This window comes from Petromyzon marinus, chromosome 35 (assembly GCF_048934315.1).
Source record: "Petromyzon marinus isolate PM22_M1 ecotype Great Lakes invasive population chromosome 35, UKy_Petmar_22M1.pri1.0, whole genome shotgun sequence".
Classification (NCBI taxonomy): domain Eukaryota; kingdom Metazoa; phylum Chordata; class Hyperoartia; order Petromyzontiformes; family Petromyzontidae; genus Petromyzon; species Petromyzon marinus.
In genome coordinates this window covers 1,417,763-1,441,201 of record NC_133701.1, presented here as the reverse complement: position 1 = coordinate 1,441,201, position 23,439 = coordinate 1,417,763, and the positions used below count along the sequence as shown (strand labels likewise).

The 23,439-nt window shown below is 52.0% G+C and overlaps 1 protein-coding gene across 4 annotated transcripts in view; it reads right to left on the bottom strand.

The window, feature by feature from the left end:
* The window catches only part of LOC116948809 (putative oxidoreductase ZK1290.5), a 123,365-nt gene that overhangs the window by 80,369 nt on the left and 19,557 nt on the right, over positions 1-23,439 (bottom strand). For 3 of the 4 annotated variants that reach the window (XR_012945952.1, XM_032965921.2, XM_032965922.2), the window contains exons 2-3: positions 20,034-20,282; positions 2,409-2,513 (exon numbers count right to left, since the gene is read on the bottom strand). Coding sequence is in view for 3 of the 4 variants with exons in the window: in XM_032965921.2 (XP_032821812.1) it covers positions 2,409-2,513; positions 20,034-20,282 (354 nt within the window). In the remaining variant the exon portion in view is untranslated. The remainder of the gene's footprint in view (positions 1-2,408; positions 2,514-20,033; positions 20,283-23,439) is intronic. The other variant, XM_032965923.2, reaches the window with a different exon arrangement.

Sequence of the window (23,439 nt, the reverse complement as noted above, 5' to 3'; positions counted from 1 at the left end):
GAAATTTGTGAAAAATATGAAGCCCTACAGAGTAACCAGGGCCGTTTGAAATCCAGGCTTCAATTGCAGCCAGGCAATTACCTTGCGATTGGCCGTTCATGAGAAACCTCAAGTGACCACAAAACACATTTTTGCCCATTTTATTTGAATTATAATAATAATAAACAAAGTTCTGATGGACTGCGCACTGCCTATCCCACGTGCCTGGGTCGGCACAATGCTGGTGCGTTCTGCACCTCACTGCTTTTGTTTGGCTATTACATAGCGGGGTGGGGGAGCTATTTGTTTCCCCGATGCAAACAAAGCAACCGTGCAACCTAACGTCCCCAAGAATGACTTCGCCAGCCTCGCTCCAGTGTCCCGCTAAACGACATGAAACGGAGAGGCTGAATGTGCAGGCAGAGGCACATCTTGAAAGAGGCGGTGGCGAGGGCTGCGTTTAAGATAGCAGAGAGATAAGAGAGAGCACGGCGAGATGGAACGTGGAGGATAAATGTACGGCTGGCTGGTAAATGTCACGGCTGTTTGACCCCCACAATTCGGGTCAAGCGTCGCCACTGCCCGGTGGGGTCGAGGCAAGGTGATGCACGTTGCGGCCTTAGGCGAGGGCGGAAAATCACCGGAACTGGAGGCGGTGTCTGCGAACGTTCTACCACCAAGCCATACACAACCCACGCGCAGACATCTGCACAGTGTCACTCATACTCGAAATTGTTTTTCCATTCCAATTACGTTTTTTGGGGATTTGTTTTCAATTAAATTTCACGTTCGGTAAATTCAGTTTGCTTACGTAATAACGGTACGAGATTACGTGCGATGTAGCGTGCCGTCCAAGGCAAATTGTACCCGTGCTTAAACGCACGCCTGAAAAGTGCTCATCTCCAATACCAATCCGGAGCAAAATGCTGACACTTCCACATTCCCACGATGGGGACCGGTCTCTCCAGAGGATAAGCCACTGCTGACTTCCTACAAATTGTTATTCATTTTATCAACGCTGAAAGGATGATGGGCTGAGTCGATCTGCGGTAGAGATTTAAATTCACGACCTTTTGACCGAGTTGGCTGCTCCGCCACAGACACACGGTTGTGATGCTGCACGACTGGGTAGGATTTTGACGGTCGTGACGCTGAACGACTGCGTAGGATTTTGACGGTCGTGACGCTGCACACCTCTCCGATGTGTTTTCGGGTCGTAACGCATGTCATGTGACACGATGTCTGACGTTTCGCTCCCTGTGCTGTGTGCTTCTTCGGTAACTGAAGAAGTTCCTCTTCGATGTACTTCGGCTTGCATCGCGTGTTGTTCGGCAGGCACGATGCCCGACGCTCCGCTCCTCGTCCTGGCTGGGAGCTTCTTCAGGAACTTCTTCCATCTACCTGGAGAAGCTCCCAGCACGTGGAGTGAAACGTCGGACATCACGCCGAAGAACGTGCGGTGCGCGAAACGGAAAACGCGCGCGGAGAGCAGTGCGGTGCACTGCCAAGATTCACAGCTCCCTCGCGCTCTCGCACGCTTCCCCCACACGCTGCCCGCAAATTCCCAGCGGCCACGGAACCCGACCCCACTTCAGAGCGCGCCGCGTCACGAGAGAGCGCCACCGCAAATCCGCGTCCAATCTCAGCCCTCGAGGCAACGCCACTCACCGACAGGACCCTGTCAGTGGGGCATCAACGTTAATCATTAGCGCCGGACGCGGTGGCCGCACGCCCGAAGCCGCGACGGGATTCGTTGATCGCGCGCATTTCCCCACGTGCTGCGAGAGATCCAGGAGATGGGATTACAGCAGCGGCAAGGGGGCTGCTGAATTATCCACGCGGATTCTTGAAAGAATGCCGCCCTCTCGCTGGCGGCGGGGGTTTCTTTCCGGATGCCGCGGTTTCCGCCCCCCGCGTCCGACGCTCTCATTAGGGACTGGCAAAACGTCGCAACGCAAGGCCGCTTCGACGCTCGGTAGCGCTCACCTGCACGGAGGACCAGAGGAGCGGCCGTGCCGGGCTTGGCACGCGTGGTCACTTAGACCACAGCCGCGGCTGTAGAAGTACAGTACAACAGATGTTTCTGCACTGACCTATGACGCCCATCACGTAGATCCCGAAGTCTATAACAAACTTGCGTGCACGGAGGACGCCCGTCCAAGCCACATCCCTTGATGCCAATCAGCGGCCGAATATTTAATATGACAACGTTCAGTTCCCGAAGAAGCGGCCGGCACTCGGTAGCGAAACGTCAGACATCGTGCCGAACAACTCGCGGCAGAACCCGCAACAGCGCAACGGAGCGCTGCGTGGCACGACCGCGAAAACCCCGGCGGAGGTGTCGAATGGCCGCGTGGTCCCCGCGCGTCTCCCTCGGCGAGACGAGGCCCCGGCGGCCGCGCAGAGCGGACCGCGGGCGGAGCCGGTACCTTCGGAGTAGAGCTCCTCGAGCGCCCGCCACGTCTCCGCTCGCAGCTCCCGCCGGCTCTGGCCCGGGGGCGGCTGCCCCTCGGGCCAGTGGACCAGGTACAAGTCTGACGGCGGCGGCGGCGACGTCCGGGGGGGGAGGGGGGGAGACACAAAACAGGGCGAAGCGCGACGGTGAAAGTGCTGGCGAGGACCGGCGCGCGGTCACGCTCGCTCGGTGGTTCGCCGGTACGCCTCCGACGACTCCAGGGCACACTGCGGCCACGCAGTCCCCGTTCCGCTTCGAGGCTGCCGTCTGCAACTGTGCGTACTCGACAGATCGACTCCCGAGAGACAAGTTCACTTTGCATGCATCCGTGAACGTTTCATTAGAAATTGAATGCTGAATGTAGCCAGGCCGCGGTACGATTTCCCTTCAGTCTGCGCGGCAGAAGATTGAGCGCTGCCATGACAGAGGGGACACTTGCGGACACCCTCGAACTGCAACGGTGTGACGGCCACCGCCAAGTGCTTGGGACTTTGTGGGCTGTTACGTAAATAAAGACCGGAGGAGTAGAAAAGCAGAGTGCATGACAATGACAGGGAGACTTACGCTCAGAAAGACTTGCTTGAACAATTATTTGATCAATATACTTGCTACAGGTTTAGGCTTCGAAACATACGTCATATCTAAATCTCGTACATTTCTTTTGCATATTTTAACCACACCAATTCACGTATATATAGACACACAAGTACATTCAAACCGTTGGCTGTCACTTCACAGTGGAAAAACATGCAACGTGCATATTGCTCAACAATAAAAAAACAATGGTGATGAGAATGTTTTAGAACATTTCCGCCTATTCAATAGGGACAATCATACGTAAAGCTTTGTAACTCAGAAGATTAACAGCCATGTGTCCATTAACTCTGCAACGAACATTGAGATCCTGGGTTCAAATCTAGCTCCTCTCAAGAGATTAATACAAGTTTTGACGATTAATGGATATCACATCTACGAATGAAAAAATTATATAAATTCGAATTTCAAACTAAATTAGACCCAGATGGCTGTTCAGGATTATTTCAGAGACTAAAATCCACAATGCTTCAGTTCAGTTTATTTTGGTATAGCCCTATAAGCCATCCGGCTCTTGAATCGGGTGCAACCACAACAAACAAAAAAACAAAAACACGAACAAGAAAAACATCTTAAAGTGACTATGTGACTGTGCAAACAGAAAATCCATGGAAAAAAAACAGCAAAAATATTCCTGAAAAAGCACCGTACACCAACGCTGTGTGCAAAAAATCCCAGTGGGATGCAAGTCAAACAACAACAGCAACCACAAAAACTTAGATTAAGGCCATCAGTCTAACTCCGTACTACAACAAAACAAACATGTCCAAACCAAAAAACAGTTTTGGAATGAAAAAAATCGAATGTCGAATCAGCAGCAGCAGTAGCATTATCCTCAGCACCAGCATGATCATCATCGTTATCAGCAGGATCAGCAGCAATCATTCACAATCTCGTGGAACTGTATGCTGATGCCACCAGACGTGGACCTGCATGGATTATGGGGCTTCAGCACAAGCTACACACAACGTACCTTCACCACTGTCAGCAAACTATTTTTTATATATACACCATTTTTATTTCACCAGGGAAGGCCCACTGAGCTATATAACTCTTTTTCAGAAGCCACCTGGCCACAAATTATTGCTCAACGAAGTTGCTTACCATGTGGAAATGTATAGCAGCCAAATCATCTAAACAAACCTTCATTCTAAATGTGGAGGGGAAAACCGGAGGACCAGGGGAACATTTCACGCGACCACAGGGATGGAAACTCCCAATATACAGCAGGCACCAGGGTCGGTATCGAACCCACGACCTCCCGTATACCAGGTGAGGCAGTCAACATCTCACCAACGCGGCACCCTACAAACAATCTACGAAACCAGGAAACGTTTCAGTCCATGACCATCATGGACTGCATGAACTTTAGTTGTGCGTAGATGAGCGAGTGGTTTGTACAGCCAATCAGCGCCAGTGAAGAGACCCCATCCAATCAATGCACTACATTTAATCCACAGATTAAAACGATGGAATTCACCGATGGTGAGAGACCCAGTACTATCACGACGGGATAGGTACCCCAAGTCACCCAACTACTTCTGTGAGCATTGACTGATCTCCATGATGTGAGTGCAGGAAATCATTGTAGGCATTGCAGTGCCAGAGCACTCGAACAAAACAATGGGATTGCACTGGAATATCTTGATACAAGGCCAATGGATTTGTCAGCTTATCTTAATACATCTTAACAGCAGGCCTACATGAAGCTCAGTCAGTAGACCAGTAGCAGCAGCTTCCAATTTTGAGATCACAAGTTCAAATACAGATCAGGGTCGACTCAGCCAATTATCCCCGTGGGGTCGGTAAAATTAGTACCAAATGTTGAACACCTCTTGGTGAAAAGTCAATATTTGTTGTCCTTTGGAAAGACTAATCCCTTGCTAAAGGAACGTGGTATTTCCACCACTGTTTCCGGACTAAGAATGGCGATTAACGCTGCCCGACGCTCGCGTGAGCTAAAGTAAACCACTGCAACTCCGAGTCCGTACGGAGATGTCGCAGAGATATGAGCACACCGTGTTGTGCCAAAATTCTCTAAATCCACGCTGGCAAACCCAAATCCGATCTCTTCCTTAATAGGCAACCGCTGGCGGAGAGGTTTGCTGACGCACGGAGCAAAAGCAAAAGAAAAACACGCCATGCCCCAAACCCGATCCTCGCTGCAAAGCATTCTGACAGCTATTTTTTTTTTAAACGAAACTTTCCTTTACCAAGACATTAATCAGGAACCCCCCACTGAGCACGCTCGTTGCGAAAATGAAATTAAGCCGCGTGAGCGGACGGGCTCTGGCTTTAAAAGAGGAAGGCCCCTGATGGCGCTTGCATAGACAAAGTCTGCGGGGGGTTGGAACCGACGGGCAGACGAGACTTGGCTCAGGTTCAAGTGCGACTGGCCGGCTTCCAACAGCACCGCCCGGCTTGCTAGAAACCGAGCGCCGTGGGACGGCGCGGCTCGCCGAGGATGGGCCTCGCGAGCGAGCCCGGCGAGAGCCACGCGCGGACGAGTCGGCGGGAGACTCTCGACGGAGCGATTTCACCCGCACGCTCTGCCCCTCTCAGAGCGGCCTCCCGTATGGCGAGGCGTTCGCAGGGCCTGCGGGCGTGGGGAGAGAGACGGGGTGGGCGGGTGGCCGCGTGGATGCCGTGGGGCGGTCCCTCGGGGATGGAGAACCACGTCCGGAACTCCGCCGAGTAGAAAGTGTCGGCCGAACGGCAGCGCGTCTCTCCGCACATTCGCACCCCGCGTCCTGTTTGTGAAACAGGATGCTCTCGCCCACGAGCGGCCGCCAGAGTTGACGCGCCCGTGCCCCCAGACTATGGAGCCGCTTGCGCGCGGCCTCGCTCGGAGCAGCCGGCACGTCCGTCCGCATCTCACAAGCCGCCAGGGAATTTTCATTCCATAAGCACCCACCCCCCCCCCGCTCCACCTCCCTAAATCCGTGTTTGACTCCCGCTAATTTGTGTTTCAATGAAGTGGAATCTGAGAGTAAGTGCGCGTTCCACCCGGCGCCGCTTCAGGGAACGGAGGTCGGTGTTGAGACTCGGGGAGCGGCTTCACGCACCGCTGCCCAAACGCGGTAATGTCATTATGATTTATTTGTCGCGAGGAAATCAACAGCACCTGCGAAATTGTGTCAGCGCACTAAAGCGTAGGTTTTTTTTTATACAGCAGCTGGCGAGCATGTCCGCAGCCTTTTAGTTTTCGGTGGGGTATTCTCCAAGGGGATTAACATTTGGCCCAATGACACGAATGAATGATTTTAAAGCGTATAGGCTGAATAATGCAGCAATTGGCAGTTTGGATGGTCACATTCCGGGCCCAAAGCAACGTTAAACATATATGCTCAGCAAGTTTGGGGATAGCGTTACCAAGTGTGGTTTTCATTACGGAAGTATATCGAACGTAAATGTGCGTGTGAAAATGCGGCACCAGGACAAGGCTCCATTGGTAAATCCGAAAAAAATAAAGGCCAGAGCTGACTCATCATCATCAGCATCTCTCTGGGGTAGGTAAAATTAGCATCACATTGTGAGAATCAGTGTTTGTCGATACCGTCCAAAGATCACACCTGGGGCTGCAAGCACAACTGTCACTGGTGATGAAGGACCTTCAACAGAGATGGCGTCCCATTTTTATCGTAAGGATATTGACGTTGTACAAGACAGATGAGAGACATTAAGTACTGTGTGCACACACAATGCAACCGAGGCAATGAGAAGCAATTGCCTGTGTATGCGCATGCACGCCGGCCATCGTGAGTGAAGCCCTGATTTGACTCAATAAAAGAATGAAAATCCTCTACGTCCCACGCATAATCACTGTAAGGGTGGAGCTGTGGCAAAGTGGCTCAAGTGCGAAGTTGATTTTGTTGTAACTAGGTGTGGGACCTCGAGCGACCAGGGTGAGCCAGTTCACTCGCGAGAGCAGTGAGCTGGCTCACCAAAGTGACCGAAGCAAAATCAAACGAAGCAAAGTGCAGCAAAGAAAATGGAGCATTGAGAACCCAAAGCAAACACAAGCGGCGGGCACATTGAGCTATTCATCTCGCAGACAATGTAAACTCGAATCGGCGTGGCTGATAGGGAATTCGCCATTTGTTCGGTTGCGTCATCTTCCGCGAGGGAACAGGACATCGTTAGTGACTGGCGAAGGTCACCAGTTGGGAGTCTAGGCGAGCCTCTTGTGGTGACATCACCGAGCAAACAGGCTCGCGAACGTAGCCCGAGCAACGCCGCGCCGTGACCCCTCGCCATGACTGCGATGGACGTGGCTCGGAAACACAGCCGCAGGCATGGACAATTGTCGGTGGCATATTTAGCGAGGAGAAAAAGGGGCACCGACTCTTGGTGGGGTTGCAGGAATTTTGCAAAGACCTTCAAACGGTCCGGAGCTTTGCATGTAAATTGCCGTGTTTATTTTTTTTTCGTTCAAACCGTGAGGATGTGCGTTTTAATTCATCCCAAATTCTCAGTACAGAAATTGGAAAGGCAAAAAAAACCATTTCGAATGGGGATGCCGCAGGGGCCAGGAGGGTTATATTGGGGAATCGTGCGGCAAGTCCGGTTTCTTAGCGGCTCTTTGCTGACACTCGTCAGCTGGGCACGCGTTCCCCAAATCACAACACGATGAACTCATCTGTTCATCGAATGGGGCCCACGGGGCCCTGGCCAGCGCATACACGGGGCCCAGTGGGTCCCATTGGATCGATGGGACCCGTGAGGGGTGGGGGAGGGGGGCAGCTTGGGAACCACGTGCACGGAATGTGACCTCGTTCGACCCCGGCCTGACCTTGGAAATGAAACGGCTACACAATTTACACGTTTTAAGTGTGGGGGAAGTGCTCCCCCCTCCCTCTGTTGATATGCGTTCATGTGCTTTACTCTTTTCTCCTTCTGCGGTCGTGTGTGTGCATGTGTCTTTATACGTTAATACACAAAGAACAAAGATCCCCCGTACGGCCTTTAACAGACGGTTGGGGCAAGTGCTGTTGGCGAGCACCGTTGATGGTCCGGCACGACACACGAGGGGCTGGGTGGCCAACACCACGCCTGGCCGCCTTTGTCTCCCCAGTGCCGATGTTTGCACACCGATCCAGGTAGTCATTAAGGCTGAGTCAACCTAGAGGAGGCCCAGGGCCGATTCAGATAATCGTCACCGGTGACGGTGGTCGTGAGCGGGAATGGAATTTTGGTCTCCGGCCAGGTCCGGGACCGGTTCCAATGTTCACCACTGTTTTTAGTCATAAGCGGGGATTGCAGCTAACCACGACATGACTGCTCCCCACCAATGACATACACGCACACACGCAGAGACTCGCGTACACGTCCATCTCCCTGCCAGTCGCCATCTCTACCCACTCCTTCCCTCCCCCTGCTTCTCTGGCAGAGTGTTTTGACAGCCGGGCGTTGTCAACGTGAAACGCTATACTGCCGACACATTTCCATGCGCCTGGCGAACTTGCCCAGGCACGGCGCGGGCCGTGCGAACGTCGTCCATCGCGAGCTGGAGTGAGGCCAGCGCGATGATGTCTCCAGAGCCGACACGTCTCCCTAATCCCTGGCCATAGCAGCAGACGCACTCTCTAGTCAAACATTCACGGGGGCGTGCGACGGTGCATGCACTTGGCACAGAGGACTGAGAACAGTGGGGTGTGTGCGTGCATCAAAGGGAAACAAAGAAGAGGGGTTTTTTTTTTAGAAGACAGAAAATCAGTCACATGCCGCCGACACGCAACGCTGAGAGCGGAGGTCTGTAAAGTGGCAGCGCCACACCTGACACAGCTGTCATTTGAAGTTGCTTGGCTGCAAATCCGGTTGATGCTGCCGGTGACGGCCGCAGTTGGTTTCGCCTTCTCTGGGTTCCATCAGCACTCCCCTCACTGGGTTCACAGCCCCAGCACGCTGCTGCCGTGTAGAGACCGGCGGGTTTTAGCCTCGTTCATTTTTTAAAAACGTATAAAAGTTGCGCAGCAATTCCCTGCAGGCGTTATCAGATGTGCGCGGGAAATGAGCGGCTGACCCTGTGCAGAGGGGCTCAGCGGTGAGCTCACTGGCCAATGGGGCTGCCATGCGTCTCAAGAATACTTTCAGTCAATTACATTCCAAGCCAAAGTGTCTCCTGCCCCGCCCCCGCTCAAGTCAACGGTCGACACATCGCTCACATCCATCGGTGGATCTGTGCCAGTGCCGCACGCTCTACGCGCCGATGCCGAGCACCGCGCGGCTCTTTGTCAATCCACTGCTGGATAGGAAGCCACCCCCCGTGCCGTGCAGCCGGTGGGGGGTTACACTGACCTCGCTTCACCACTCTGGTCAGTGCCAGTTGGTGTACGTGGGGTGGTGTAGATGCGGGAGCATAGAAGTGCAGTCAAGCAAGAGGTTTTGCAGCACTGCCTCCTGCTGCCCACCGCTTAGCTCAGCAGCAGCAGCAGCAGCCTAAAGCAACCTGGTGTACATGGTGGTCGCCTATCCATGCACTATCCAAGCTCATCCTTGCTTAGACAATATACGTGAAACATACTTTATCACTGTCATTGTTAACAAATACAGGACAGCCCTGCTGCCTTTGAAGTTACAACCTAAAGAGGACGTTTAAGTCAACATTTGGGGAAATTATTTCATCTGCAGAGCAGAGAAGGAATGGCCGGGACGACGCTTGTTAAATTCTCCGTTATCAAGGCTCTATTTGTTGACAATGACAGCAACACAACATTTCAGGCTGTGTTTCTAAAACACTGCCAACGTAAGCCCTGATATCTGACGTCAGCTGGCCGTGTGGCTAAGCGGACTCAGGCTGATGTCTGTCACCGCGCTGAGCCAACGCATCTGTGATATGGGCTCCAGTCTGGGGTGCCCAAGCATCTCCCCACGGTAGCAGGATGTTATCTCCCTTTCCTGGTATACAGGAGGTCGTGGGTTCGATTCCGACCCCGACGCCTGCTGCGTGACAATTTCTCTGGGTCCTCCCGTTTTCCCCTTAACGTTTAGAATCAACATCACCACGTGTTTAGAGTGTTTGGCTGCTGCTATCAATTTCCACCTGCTAAGCACACTTCGTTTACCTATCATTTGTGGTGGCCAGGTCGCTTCGGAAAAAGAGATGTAGCTCAGTGGGCCTAACCTGGTAACATAAAACAAGTTTAGTTTATAGTTTAAATGCAATTAAACGCTCACGAGCAATAAATATGGCCCGGCCATCTTCAACAGCAACGCGCTTGCACATACGTCGCCCTGCTGTTTGTGAGTTTAATAATGGAAAACAAATTCATTCACTTATTAAGTTTGTTGAGCCAGTTGGCCAGGATTGAGCAAAAACCTAGCCCACGTTTCACCCGGTCAACTGGAAAGCACAGACTAAGTGTTACTCACCTAACAATAACACATTGGAGAATCGCAGTTAAGAGACAAACGACATACACACTTTAAAAAGATTATTCTTTTTTAAACTCAAAATCTGGTCCTCAAATTATCTGGGGACACTGTTGCAGTGCCCCACCTGGCTATTTAAATGCCGTGAGCTGACAATGTGTACGAGACATAATTCATTAAGAAAAAAATCAAATCCCCTATTCTTCGTGAGTGTGGAATGCAGCGGTAAAGCCCCCGAGCATAAGATCCACATGCACACGCGTAGCTGACGGTGAGTTCAAGTCAGACAAAGAACGCATTTCCCTAATTCGAACACCAGTCCCCCCCCGTTGTTACAGTATCACTCACGGAGAGAAGCATGGAAGCGATTTGTAGTTAATTTGAAAAACACGGAGACCCAACGCTCAGCCGCCGTTGTGCCCTGGACCCAACAAAAAAAACCCGCCAGGACGCCTCCGAATTTAAGAGAGCTGCGTGCGCAGTTTCCATTCTTCCAGACGTTCGTACTCACTCACGGAGCGGTGCGCAGAACCCCAAACTGAAACTTCTACACCTGCAACCACAATGGCCGCATTACTTAATAAAGAGAGGGCCATTGTACAATGCGGTTACTCCTTTTTTTTCTTCCCCCCATTGAAATATTTTTTATTCCTACGAATGCAACCCCTTTAACGGCCACGTTTTAGGTTTCGCTCCCAGTGGGAGGCTCTTAGCGTGGTCGTTTCCCTGTATTTACGAGTGCAGCACACACACAGCACACACATGCGCGTGCACGTTTTCCGTGTTTATGTTTAAAATCTAATATTTACCTAAGCCGCGCCGCCGCCGTTGATTGGTTACGACGGAAAACACCGCGGAGCTCTCCGCTCTCATTTTGGCAAAGCGATTCCCATTATAGAAGAATGATGATGTCGCTTAACGCCGGTGTTTGAAAATTACGTAGAGAGTAGGCCGTAACTTAATTATTTGATCATCAATAAAACATTGTTAATAAAATGATCACTGCTGAGATATTGTAATAATACGGTTACTACTCATTTTCACGTAACTTTCAAGAATTTCCCCCATTATCACTTTGTTTGTTTGAGAGTGACGTGTGGCATCGGGCCGCTGCTGGAGACAACGGAGCGTCGTTCTTCGAGTGCCGTGCCGCGTCTCCAGAGTGCACCACGGAGAACAGCGCGCCACGCGGGAACAGCACGCAACACGGGAACAGCATGCAACTCGGAGAACAGCACAGCACGCGGGAACAGCACGCCACACGGAAACAGCATGCAACTCGGAGAACAGCGCAGCACGCGGGAACAGCGCGTCACGTGGGAACAGCACGCCACACGGAACAGCGCGCCACACGGAGAACAGCGCGTTACGCGGGAACAGCGCGCCACACGGTAACAGCGCGCCACACGGAATAGCGCGCCACACGGGAACTGCGTGCCACGCGGGAACAGCACGCCACACGGAACAGCACGCCACACAGGAACAGCGTGCCACGTGGAAAAGCGCGCCAGGCGGAACAGCGTGACGTGCAGAAACGCGTGCACAGCGCTCCCGCAGGCTCAGCCCGAGCTCTCAAGGCAGCGCTTCCGTTAGAATCCGTCAAGACATTGAAACGAGCCACATTAAGGAAGAAAAAAAAGTTTCCGTGGTGAAGGCAAATCTGCAAACGTCGTCCTTTCTGATGAAGCGCGCCGCTTTGTATTTTAACGCCGTGGTTTGAGCAAGGGCCGGGTTCACCTAAAGAGTCCTCACGCGGGGAACTTCGGCACATGCTGTGGGCACAGCGAGAGAAGGATGGGGTCGCGCGGGGGTGACCGGGAAATCTGTTTGAAGAATTTGTTACCATAATGTTTGCCCTTACTCACAACAAAGGCCAATGAGCTCGCATTGTTTGAGCGATTGCAGAACAATGGGGCCTTTGGCCCGCGCGGGAACAAATGCGTACGTGCGAGTGTAAGAAAAATCATCTGCAGCAAAGCAAGGGGGTTGATTTTCAGCTCCGTGAGAAGGAGGGGGGGAGGCTTGGAGGAGGGGGGGCAGAGGGGGTGGGGGCTGGAGGGCGAGGGACAGAGGAGGGGGGTCTGGCTGAAACAATGCATTTGCACTTTGATCTCGCGTTGGGGTTTACGCTGTCATTCATCGCTTGCATATTGGTCACACAGCAGTGAGACCGCTCCACTCAATCGTTGCATCTCTAAAGTCTGGCTGGGGTCAACTCTGCCCATCATGTCGAGTGGGTAATATAAAGACCCACCTCGTGGAGAGAAGGCATTGGCTATCCTATGGGACAACCCGCCCTCGTCATAGGAAGGTGGAATGCTCCCCAGTCGTCCTGGGTTGATGATGGCAATGAGCACCGATTGATGCTCAACTGAGAATGGAGGCACTTTGAAGTTTTAACTTTTTACTTTCACTCTTCGGCCGCGGTGGCTGGAGAGCAGTGTGGTCGGGTGTGGTGGTTACAAGGTCAGCGGACCTAGCGTGACCTGAAATGAGCACCCAGTGACTCTACTCAACTCCACAAACTCGACGTGAGCACCCGGTGTGGATCCTCGGCAACGTCATCCGAGCTTGAAATAAAATACTCGTAAGCAATACTGCAAGCACGGCTGGGGAAACGCTTAACAATAGATCACCCCACCATAACGTTCCTGCAATGATCTGCATTAATAATAATATAATAATAATAATAATAAACGTGAGACAGAGAGACCGCCATGTCTGGAGCTTCAAGCCACGGACAACCACTCGAGCGGCAGGGCAAGGCGGCGCGGACACAAAAACCACGACGTCCACAATTGTTCTGCTTGCTGGCCTATAGGAAGGGCCGGTCAGATTGGTCCATTTAGGGTCAAACAGGAAATCCCTTTGGCGGGCGGCGACGAGGAGGAGGAACAATGGAGTGCCGCCTGCTCCCCCGCCGCTACGTTTCCTACCTCCCCACACACGGACCGACAGCAGCACCACCACCACCACCACCACGCTTGGCGCCCACCACCATCCTCGCTGCACTTCATCATCGCCGTCCAGCAGCAGCGGCGGCCGCATCTTCGTCCGCAGCTATTGTCAACGTCTATCTGTGCTAAAGGTGGTTTCCTCTTAAAATTGCTCATCTCCTGTTTACAGCCCGAAGCCGGTGGTGGAAATTCCCCATTACCCTGACGGGCGCAAGCCTTTTTCATAGAACCAGCGGTGACTTCACCACTCACACACAACTTGGTCCCCACTTTATCAACCCCGTAGGCAAGAAGAGCTGAGCCGACCCCCGACTGGGATTTGAACTCTCAACCTTACAACCGCAAGCCACGGACTCTGACGATTTGCCACGTGGCCCATTTATCTATCTGAATGCTTCAGACCAACATTAATGATTATTTATTTAGTCAAAGAAACAAACACACGTGTGGCTTTAAGCTAATAAACCGATGTCCTTTAGCCTCGGTGTGTGGGGAGATCTCGCAGCTCAAATATACTCGTGGTATTGAGGTCAGAGAGCCAAACCGATGCCCAATAGTGGGTGTGATGATGCATTGCTTCATCAATTAATATCGATTTTTAAGTTCACAACACACGCACTGAATCACGTGTGGAACCCTCAAGCCACTAGCGGCCATCACATTCACATTATTATCAAGACACCCCTAAAAGCCACATACAAACACACTGCGCGCATTTGTGGCCTTAAGTGAAAATAAAATGTATGAGAGGTGATGTTTGGGGCGATGTGAAGAACGACCACTACCAGAAAAGTCGCCGATTTTATATCGAGATTTATTTTACTTTGAAGGCCACACGCTGCTGTTGTAGCAATGTGCCGACTTGTTCTATTGCCTGCTTGTGCCAAGCTGCCAACGCGTCATCACCAGACAATGTATTTCGTCTTACACCATAACGAGCATGAACTCCGTGAACACTTGCTCTGGTCAAATAAAAAATGGTCACACCATCAGCCTTCGAGTACTGTAGCCAAATGCAAAATATAATAAGAGCGTAGGGGCCAATTCCCACGATACCATCTGGTCCAAAGCTGTCATTATATTCCTACACGTATCTTTTGATGTAATCTCTTGAACAAACATGAGCGTGGGTGCTCATATTTACGTGAAATCAGTAATTATATATAATTTAGCTGCGGACACATTTTACGTGCTCAATTTGGGATGTCGCACAAACAATGGCCTACTCTTGCAAATGTCACCACAGGGTTTTTAAGGATCGCTCCATTGCGCTTCGAAAAGCACACTTTGGCGATTCCCCACACAAATCACTGGGAAGATTCAAAACCCGAAGTCCTCGCAGAGTCCATGGCAAGCTGCTTCACTGCTGAGCCACACTGGCTGGCGGGGTAGCAGTCCCACAGAATCTCTGTAGGGAAAAATAATTACAAATCGGTCGCTTACGCAACAAACAAAAAATAAGTCATGACGGGGACAATATGTACGAGGCAGCGCTTGTGCTGCAGTCGATTTTCCGTAAACGCCCTGCCAATCACACCCGGACTCGAGCGCGGATGAATCACTTCTGCCCCTCGTATTGTTTGCATTGTATCGCAGGACACGAGCGGGAAATGCGCTGTTTCACGTCAGCTGGATTCGGAGCAGGGAAGTCTTTAGCGGAGCATACGACCAGCCCTCCACCCTTAAACCCTCCCGCCAGCGAACTTACACGTGGTCTTAAAATTATCGCTACATCATGTGACCGTGGCCAGTGAAACATAACTCTTGTCATCTACGGTGAAATCATCACGCAGACTTTCCATTACAGAACTTCGGGATTCTTAAAGCTTCTTCGCGGGGTTCACCCCCACCCCCCTTCACAGGATGTAGTGAATTTGCCTTTACAGTTAAACTTTGTTTCACGGAGAAAAACAATGAGTGGACGAAAGAGTGGCAACTGGAAGCGGATGTTGCACAAGTGGGGATAGGAGGAGGTCCGGCTGGGATGAGAGACCTTGGGGGGGGGGAGAGAGATCGGGACCAACGATGACGCAGGGTTTACGGACGCCCCTCTGTGAACCCGATGGGCGGTGGGTGACGGAGCCCGGCGGAAGCGCTCTCGCCACTCGTTGCAGAGGTTCGCGGCTCTACCACGGCAGGCCGCCCTGGTTAACGCTGCGGTGCGGCGTGCTCACCGTGAACCACCACGCGCCGTCAGCTTCACGGCGGAGGCCGGAGGTCACCTCGCGCCACTCGAAACGAGTCGGCCGTCGTGTGCCGGCGTCACGGTCCAGATTTGCCAAATTCAAACAATGTCGGTGAAGCGTGGTGTCCTCGTGAAATCCTTGCGCTAAATCAAAGGAGCCAATACCAAATGTACCAAATTGTTACTTTAAATCATTGAGGTCTGAGACGAACGAGAGCACGATGACTTTTTTGCCATACGCATTTCTATTTCACGTACGTTCGTGGTCGTTTGAGAGAATTCCAGGGCAAGAGAGAAGGGAGTGTACAGCGAGAGGAGATACGCGCAGGCTACAGATGTGCATTGGCAGGGAAGCTCAATCCCTTTTGAAGTAAAATCTCAAAGGAAGACTCTGCGCGTCACGATATTATCCACGTTCCCAATAATCCACAAGGACCCCTTTCACCAGTGCATATTCTTAGAGAAGATGAATAGCACCGCCGTAACCGCTACATTATTGGCGTGACATTTAAGCTGTAAATACCGGTACATTCGGGCATGATTTGGGAGTATAAATTGAGTACATATGTACAAGGACCTTACGTGTGATATTACTACTATAATGAGCCAAGAAAATGTCTGTGTGTAACGCGCGTGGCGTCACTCCACATGCCGCACCCCCTGTCATAAATATTCATGAATGGGTGGATTCTTACACTCAAGCAGAAGGTCGAGCGGAAATATTTTTAAGTTTGACGTTACTTTATTAAAAGTGACTCTAATAAATAATTATACGCAGCAACAAAGTGGATTTGGTGTCTTTATTTATTTCTTCAGCGCTTGAGACAAAAGGTAAGTCTAATATATGCTTCTACATTATGGTAAAATAGACATTTCTCGGTGATTTTCCAGATAATGTATCGAATTCCAATTAATTTCAACCCAGTGACAGAAATCAGATAAGGTCAGTTATATACAGTGCTACAGTGACATGAAGTGTGGTGTTTATGACGTAGTTTTGTGCCAGATTCACTGCCATTAATACAGTGCTACAGTGAAACGCAGTGAAGTTGATGTACTTTTGTGCAATATTTACTGCCATTAAATTTACACAAGATACAATTATACTCTGCTAAAATTTTTTGTAAATATTACAGCTCCCATCCTAGGATGGGCAAACAAGCTGGTATATATAACAGGCATGTAATGACGATCATAAGGAGGGGCGGAGCCAGGATTTTGACTTTGGGGGGGCTGACTTCAATATTCTGAGATATCCAGTGTTTATGTTTTCCAATGGGCGCCACAAATGTATAAAACTAATTTTATTGGATTTGAACACGGAGTTTATTCATAGGTCGGAGCCGCTGATGTGGCTAATAAGTTTGATACGTTTGAAAGGCTGCCGCTCAAGCAGCCTGCAAGGCAGCACAAGGTGACAGCACAAGGTGGCAGCCTGCAGGGCAGCACAAGGTGGCAGCCTGCAGGGCAGCACAAGGTGGCAGCCTGCAGGGCAGCACACAAGGTGGCAGCCTGCAGGGCAGCACACGAGGTGGCAGCCTGCAGGGCAGCACAAGGTGGCAGCCTGCAGGGCAGCACAAGGTGGCAGCCAGCATTTTGCAGCAGCCGGATATCCGGTTATCCGACTTTCCCAAAATTTCAGGGGGGGCTGAGCCCCCCCCAGCCCCCCCCTGTGGCTCCGCCCCTGATCATAAGTCAAGATCTATCCACCGGGCGCGAGGGAGCGGTGAGCTAGCGGTAAGCGCCACCCATGGATCAAGTCGGTTACAAAGGGAATTCCCTCTCTTACATATAAAAAAAAAATCTCTCATCGTTGACACCTTCCACCCGCAACACTGCAGACAGGAGGAGCTACATTACACGTAATTACAGCTTCCAGCCCATTGTTAGAGACATGCAAGCAATTAAACTTCTACACGGGCTCTTACACGGTTCAATAAAGGACACGTCTGGTATTAATTTAACAACTTTTTGTTCCCATTAAAATATTCCGGTCATGGTCGGCAAAATTTTAACTCATTCATCCAAACAAGCGAATGGCTTCTCGGGTCTCCTCGCAGACAGCGTCAACCGCACGGATCTTCCGCGCACGTGTGTGTGTGTGCGAGAGGCGTCATGATCCAGGGATTTATGTTTTGAAAACAGCGGCTATTGTAATTTGCATTCGGGTTACGCTGGGCGATGGAACATAACGACCTCCCTCAAAATAAACAGCAGCGCTAACAAAGAGCAGCGCCTATTGTGGGACTCACCCAGCCCACCTCCACATGGCCAGTGGCCAGCAGATGTGCATTTAATCCGCACTCGTCAATTTGCATATGAACGTGCGGCTAATCGCGCGTGAACGGGGTGAAAGCAGGTTGCCTTGACGAGATAAAGCGTGCGCGCACGCACGGCACAACGAGCCACGCACGGAGGATCCGTGGCTGCTGCTTCGGCCTTGACGGAGGGGATCGTCACGAACCGCGTTTGAGTGAAGCCGCTACGCAAGGCGCCGCCGAACGGCGCCGTCAACCGGCCGGGCGGGCCGAGCAGTCGGCACGCTCACCGCGAAGAGCGGTCGGCACTTTTTAGATTATTTTGCTGAGATAAATGGCCAAATGATGGGCCGCTTTGTTGAGCTATCATTTGTGGCCAAGTCTCTTTTGAACAATAAGTTACAATACCTCAGTGGGCTTTGTCTGGTAGGATGGGGATGGTTTCGTGTTGTATTTGTTTGTGTTTGGGTGATTTGTTTACCTTTACCGTGCTTTGCGCTCCTATCACGTGTTTTTTGTACTGTTTGTTGTTGTAACGTTCTGACCCGCCCCGATTGGAAAAAAAGAGCTTTATAGCTCATCGGATTCCTCCGCAAAGAGTGGTCCGTGCAGGGGGGTGGGGTGGGGGGTGAACGCGGCTTCATTACCGCATCGGCCTGGTAGACCGTCGCCGGATGTTATTACCAAAGCGATGCAAAGAGGACGTTGAACATTCTGCAATGTCGCAACTAAAAATCCCAAAATCCAACAAATGTATGCGTCTCGCAAGTGCTTTATCAGGTTACCTTGTGCTATGTTGAAAATCTGCGCAGACTTATCACTTAATGTTGTTACAGCAAAGATATAGAATTTAATGTGAGAAGGAGCACCGTAATAATGTACCAGGTGCACTAGTTATCAAACGGAGCACACGTTAACCGGTCAAATAGATGTGTATGCTTATGATACATGCATTGAATCCTAGATGCATCCTATTATTTATGATTATATGCAAATTCTATGCTCATGTTACATTTAGGCTAACATCGTGAAAACACTGCATACATTACACAAGACAAACGAGACCACTATCTACTTCCCCACAAAGAATAACGGAGTCAACCTCCAACCCGGAGCGATTTGGACTCGCACACCACTTCTGACAGTCAAGTGACAACTCCATCCGCAGTGCAGGCCAGCCTGGGCCGACTGTGGGTGGCACACACTCGGTAACGATGCAACGTTCAACAGAACGCGAACAGCTCGCGAGCAACACAAACAAACGGAACGGCCGCCCGCCCGTTCCGAGACCACCCAATGAGCGCACACTTGAAGAAGGCCACGGCGTTGTGTTTGCCTTTCCCAGAGCACTTGAAAGTTTTCAGGCGAGGCCACCGCCGAGAAGAGAAATGAACCCGGGGAACGCGTCTGCTCCTGCACCCCGACGCGGAGCTTCTGGGCAGCCCCGGACGTCGGCCTGCAAGCCGCTCGGCCAGGTTGCACGGGGACCGACCGTTTTTATCTCCGCCACGTGTGCAGTACTGCCCCCTTTTCGCCGATCCGCTGCTGGACGAGGGCCCGGCCCCATGTCCACGCGGGTCTCGAGGGTTACCCTGGCCGCGCTTCACCACGCTGGTCAGTGCGCGGTTGCTGACGCTGGGTAGTATGGACGTGGAAACGTAGAAGTACTGTACAACGGCGGATTTTGATTGCACTACCGTCGACCGCCGGCCACGTGTCCCCACAGCAGCCACCCAATGATTTCAATGGCGAGCTACTGAAGTCCACCGTCACAATTTGCGTATTGAAAAATGTGAGATTCCTTGTAAAGCTCTAATCCAACAGCGTAACGGACACGTACATCTACATTAATGGAGGCCGAATAATTTATTTCACGCGGGAAAACTGGCCAGAGGTAGGGCGTTCGTCGCTTATTTTAGAGGCTCGTGGTTCGAATCCAGCAGGCTGCTCTGGCTATTCCTGCATCAACGGTAACAGTAAAAAACACACACCGGCTGCTTCACAGTGGACGTTAAAAGATCCCGTGACGTCGTTCCAAAAGAGCTGGCCCTTGCATGCCCGCGTTGGGATTACACAAACAGCAACACCGCGTCCCTACCGCCAAACACATCAGCGCCTTGCCCTCGCGACGGTCGGCTCACGCCGTGACAACGACGGCGTGAAACACCGAGCGCGCTCCATCGTTGCGCCCGTCGCTCTCTCGGCGCGCGAGGCCCGCGGCCCGTGGTGCTGACCGAGGTAGTCGGTGTCGAGCGCGCGGCATGAGCGGAGGCAGGCAGCGCGGGCCGCGGCATGGCCCATGTCCCCCGGCCACAGCTTGGAGGTGAGCCACACGCTGGCGCGCGGCACGCCGCTCTCCCGCAGGGCCGCGCCGACGCGCTCCTCGCAGCCGTAGCGCCGCGCCGTGTCCACGTGCCGCACGCCGCACGCGCCCAGCGCGTACAGCACCGCCGCGTGCGAGTAGCCGCCCCAGTGCGACGTGCCTGGAGCGCGCACGGACACGCACGGACACGCACGGACACGCACGGACACGCACGGACACGCACGGACACGCACGTGCTCATTAAGTACGTGCCACGCCTTTCGGGTTGAGCGATGATCCGGCGCTTGCGCATTCAGCCTCGCTGATGGCATGAGTTCAGGCGACGGGCCCAGACGTTGTGGGTTGACCGGCAGCGACGACTGGCAGATGCCGCCACCTGTGTACTCCACTGTTGCCTGGTTTTGTTTAAGCCGCCCGGCGCCCTGCTCATTGTAAACAACACATACACACACACACACATACAAAGCCGAAGATCCCAAATGTAGCCTTTAACAGACTGTTAGGAGAATTGCTGTAATCCAGTACCTATTAAGGCCAGCACGGGTACATCAATGGGGGGTGTAGCCAGCACCACGCCCGGCTGCCTTCGTCTCCCCAGTTCTAATGTTCACACACTGCACGTGGTACTCGTTGAAGGCCGAGTCAACCCGCGGAAGGTTCAGGATCGATTCTGATATTACTCGCCATTGATGTCAGCCGTGACCGGGAATCGAACTTCAGTGCCTAACCACTTCACCACCGCTCCCCATAATAGGTATCGGCACACACGTGCAAAGCACGCGTGCAGGCAGACTCGCGCACGCACACACACGCGCGAGGGTGTGTACACATACAGGCACGTACACATGAGCATGCCCCCACATTCTCACATAGAATATGGACATACACCTGGTACAAGTGAATTTGGGTATGCTTCGAGACGTTTTGTGTACTGTAATGATGTTGTGCTCATAAAGTAAATGAAGAAACGAACACACGCACAGACGACAGTAAATATCCCCGTTCATCCTCGGGAGGGTCGCAGGGCTTGCAAGCACTGTTCGCGAGCTCCCGTTAAGGCAGGCGCGGCACTCACAACGGTGGATCTGGAGTCCATTCTGAAACAAGTGGCACTTGCGTCTGCCCCGCAGTAACGTCGACACACACACTCTACCAAATACTCATGTTCGAATACCACTTGCCGCTAAAGTTATCCGCGGCCCGGAATAAAGGCACTTCACCTGGGAACTGCACCGCGGTGCGCTAACCACGACGCCACCGCTCGGCACCGCTCCCTCAACGCGCCACGCACAACGCCTCGTGTGTTGCGGCCTGTGGAGGTCACCGCCGCCGCGGCCGACGGCACAGAAGGTGAGACGACGCCCACCTGCCCAGCAGCGAGCTGGGGCCACCGTCTGCTCCGTTGACCGAGATGCCCCGGCCACGAGTGCATGCTTATATTGAATGTATTGGTTTATAAATGTTGCATATAGATATGCACACAACAGCAAGAAATGGTACTCTAGCTTATACTTTATTGTCAGTAATTAACTCGTTAAACTTAACCCCTCTGCTCCAGGGATAATTGATGGCCTAGTAAAAGAGCCGATTTTACGAGCGCTCGTTTAAAACAACGAGGCTACACAACCATTGCTGGGTTATTTCACGTCGGCCATAACGGTGACATACAATGTCCCGCTCCTGTGAAGAATACTGCAGCAACGTTCAAGAGAGTTGAGCACCCGAATGTCTACCGTGGAGTTCGGTGCCCGCCGGCAATTATTGCTCCCACTTAGGGCAAGGGCTGCATCTGTGTATTAATTAAATTACCGCACGCTGCCGGCACCGCTCCGACTGTTCAGAAAAGTAAGCGGGGCTTGGGCGGGATGCGTCGCGAGGGGGAAATGGTGGCCGGCAGTCGAGGCTCATGGCTAGCTGGTCGCCAAATGAGAACGGCCGCGCGCGAGATTCCGCCACGAGAATGGAGTGATCAATCAGCTGGTGTGCAGGATCGGGAAGGATGGATGCGTCACGTGGAGGTGAGAGATTGGCGAGAGCTTGGAGGAGCCTTCACCCCAACAGCAGATAGATCACGGATGATGATGATGATGCCACCCCGAGTGAGCTGTTGGCAGTCATTGACCGTGGACCCCCCCTTGCCCCCTGCTACAGGTAGGAGAGGAGTGGGTGTCACTGAAAGAGACAACACATAACTACCACCGGTTGTTACTTCGATAGCATCGCTCACATGGCAGCTCCTGGAGTTGCGCAGGTGAAAGGTTTCCTCCTTGGTTTACGTACAATAGGTGATACGCGTGCACACACACACACACAACGGCAGGATGAACTTTCAAGATGCAACCCAAATAAAACCACACGCAGCACCTACCATGTGGACACATTACCTATTGTGGGGCAATAGCTCGGTGCCTTACCTGGCAGAGCAATTGGGGCTTGTAAGTATGAGGTTGCAAGTTCAAATCTGGGTGTGGGCTGAGTCCGCTCCCCCACCACCATCTCCATGGCCAGTAAAGCGAGGAAATATTTGCGACGAATCGGTGGGAATCCAACAGGTCGTGTCGACTACGACTGACCGGGTCCCTCTAAAGTCGTAACATTTCCACCGGTGGCTCGGCACCGGAGATGAGCGATGAGCACTTCCCCAGGCCTACAGCTGGCACAGGGAGAGCGAGCCTGTGATCAGAGCGGGACCAGAGGAGTTCTCCTATTTTGGTCACCCAACCGGGACCCGATGTTTTGTTCTCGCAAATGACGCCAGCGGGCCTTATGAACAACGTAGCGATATTTTAATGTTCATATTACTACCCAGCGGTGGAATGTGAAGGTATGGAGAACCAATTGCAAAGGAAATAAGAGATGAAGGTGCGGAGGAATTGAATACCGGCCTGCTTGCAATAACGGCACAGCACAGAGTCGACTAATTATGAATGGAAACTCAATAACTGTTGCTGAATTATTACCACGGCAGGGTTCACGTTTTATCACAACCTCTACGAGACATGAAACAAGTTTGCGCATCATCCCATGCTCATTTACCCATCACCTGTACACCTGTGTGTGTAAGAGCGCAGCCCTTCGTGTGGGGTTGTTTGACCATACAGCCAACCGTTACTCGCTGTCCACACGGCTGCTCAGGAGTCAAAGTAAAGTTAAAACCGGTCCCAGCTGGTCTTGTTTAAAAATACGCTTACTGAAATACATTTGCTTGAAAAGCCCACAGGCTGATAAATTACCGTATTGTATTTCCTTTCAGGAATTTAACCAACAAAATATCCTTATCTATTAATGCTTATCTACGGTCATAATTTGTCGAAGCA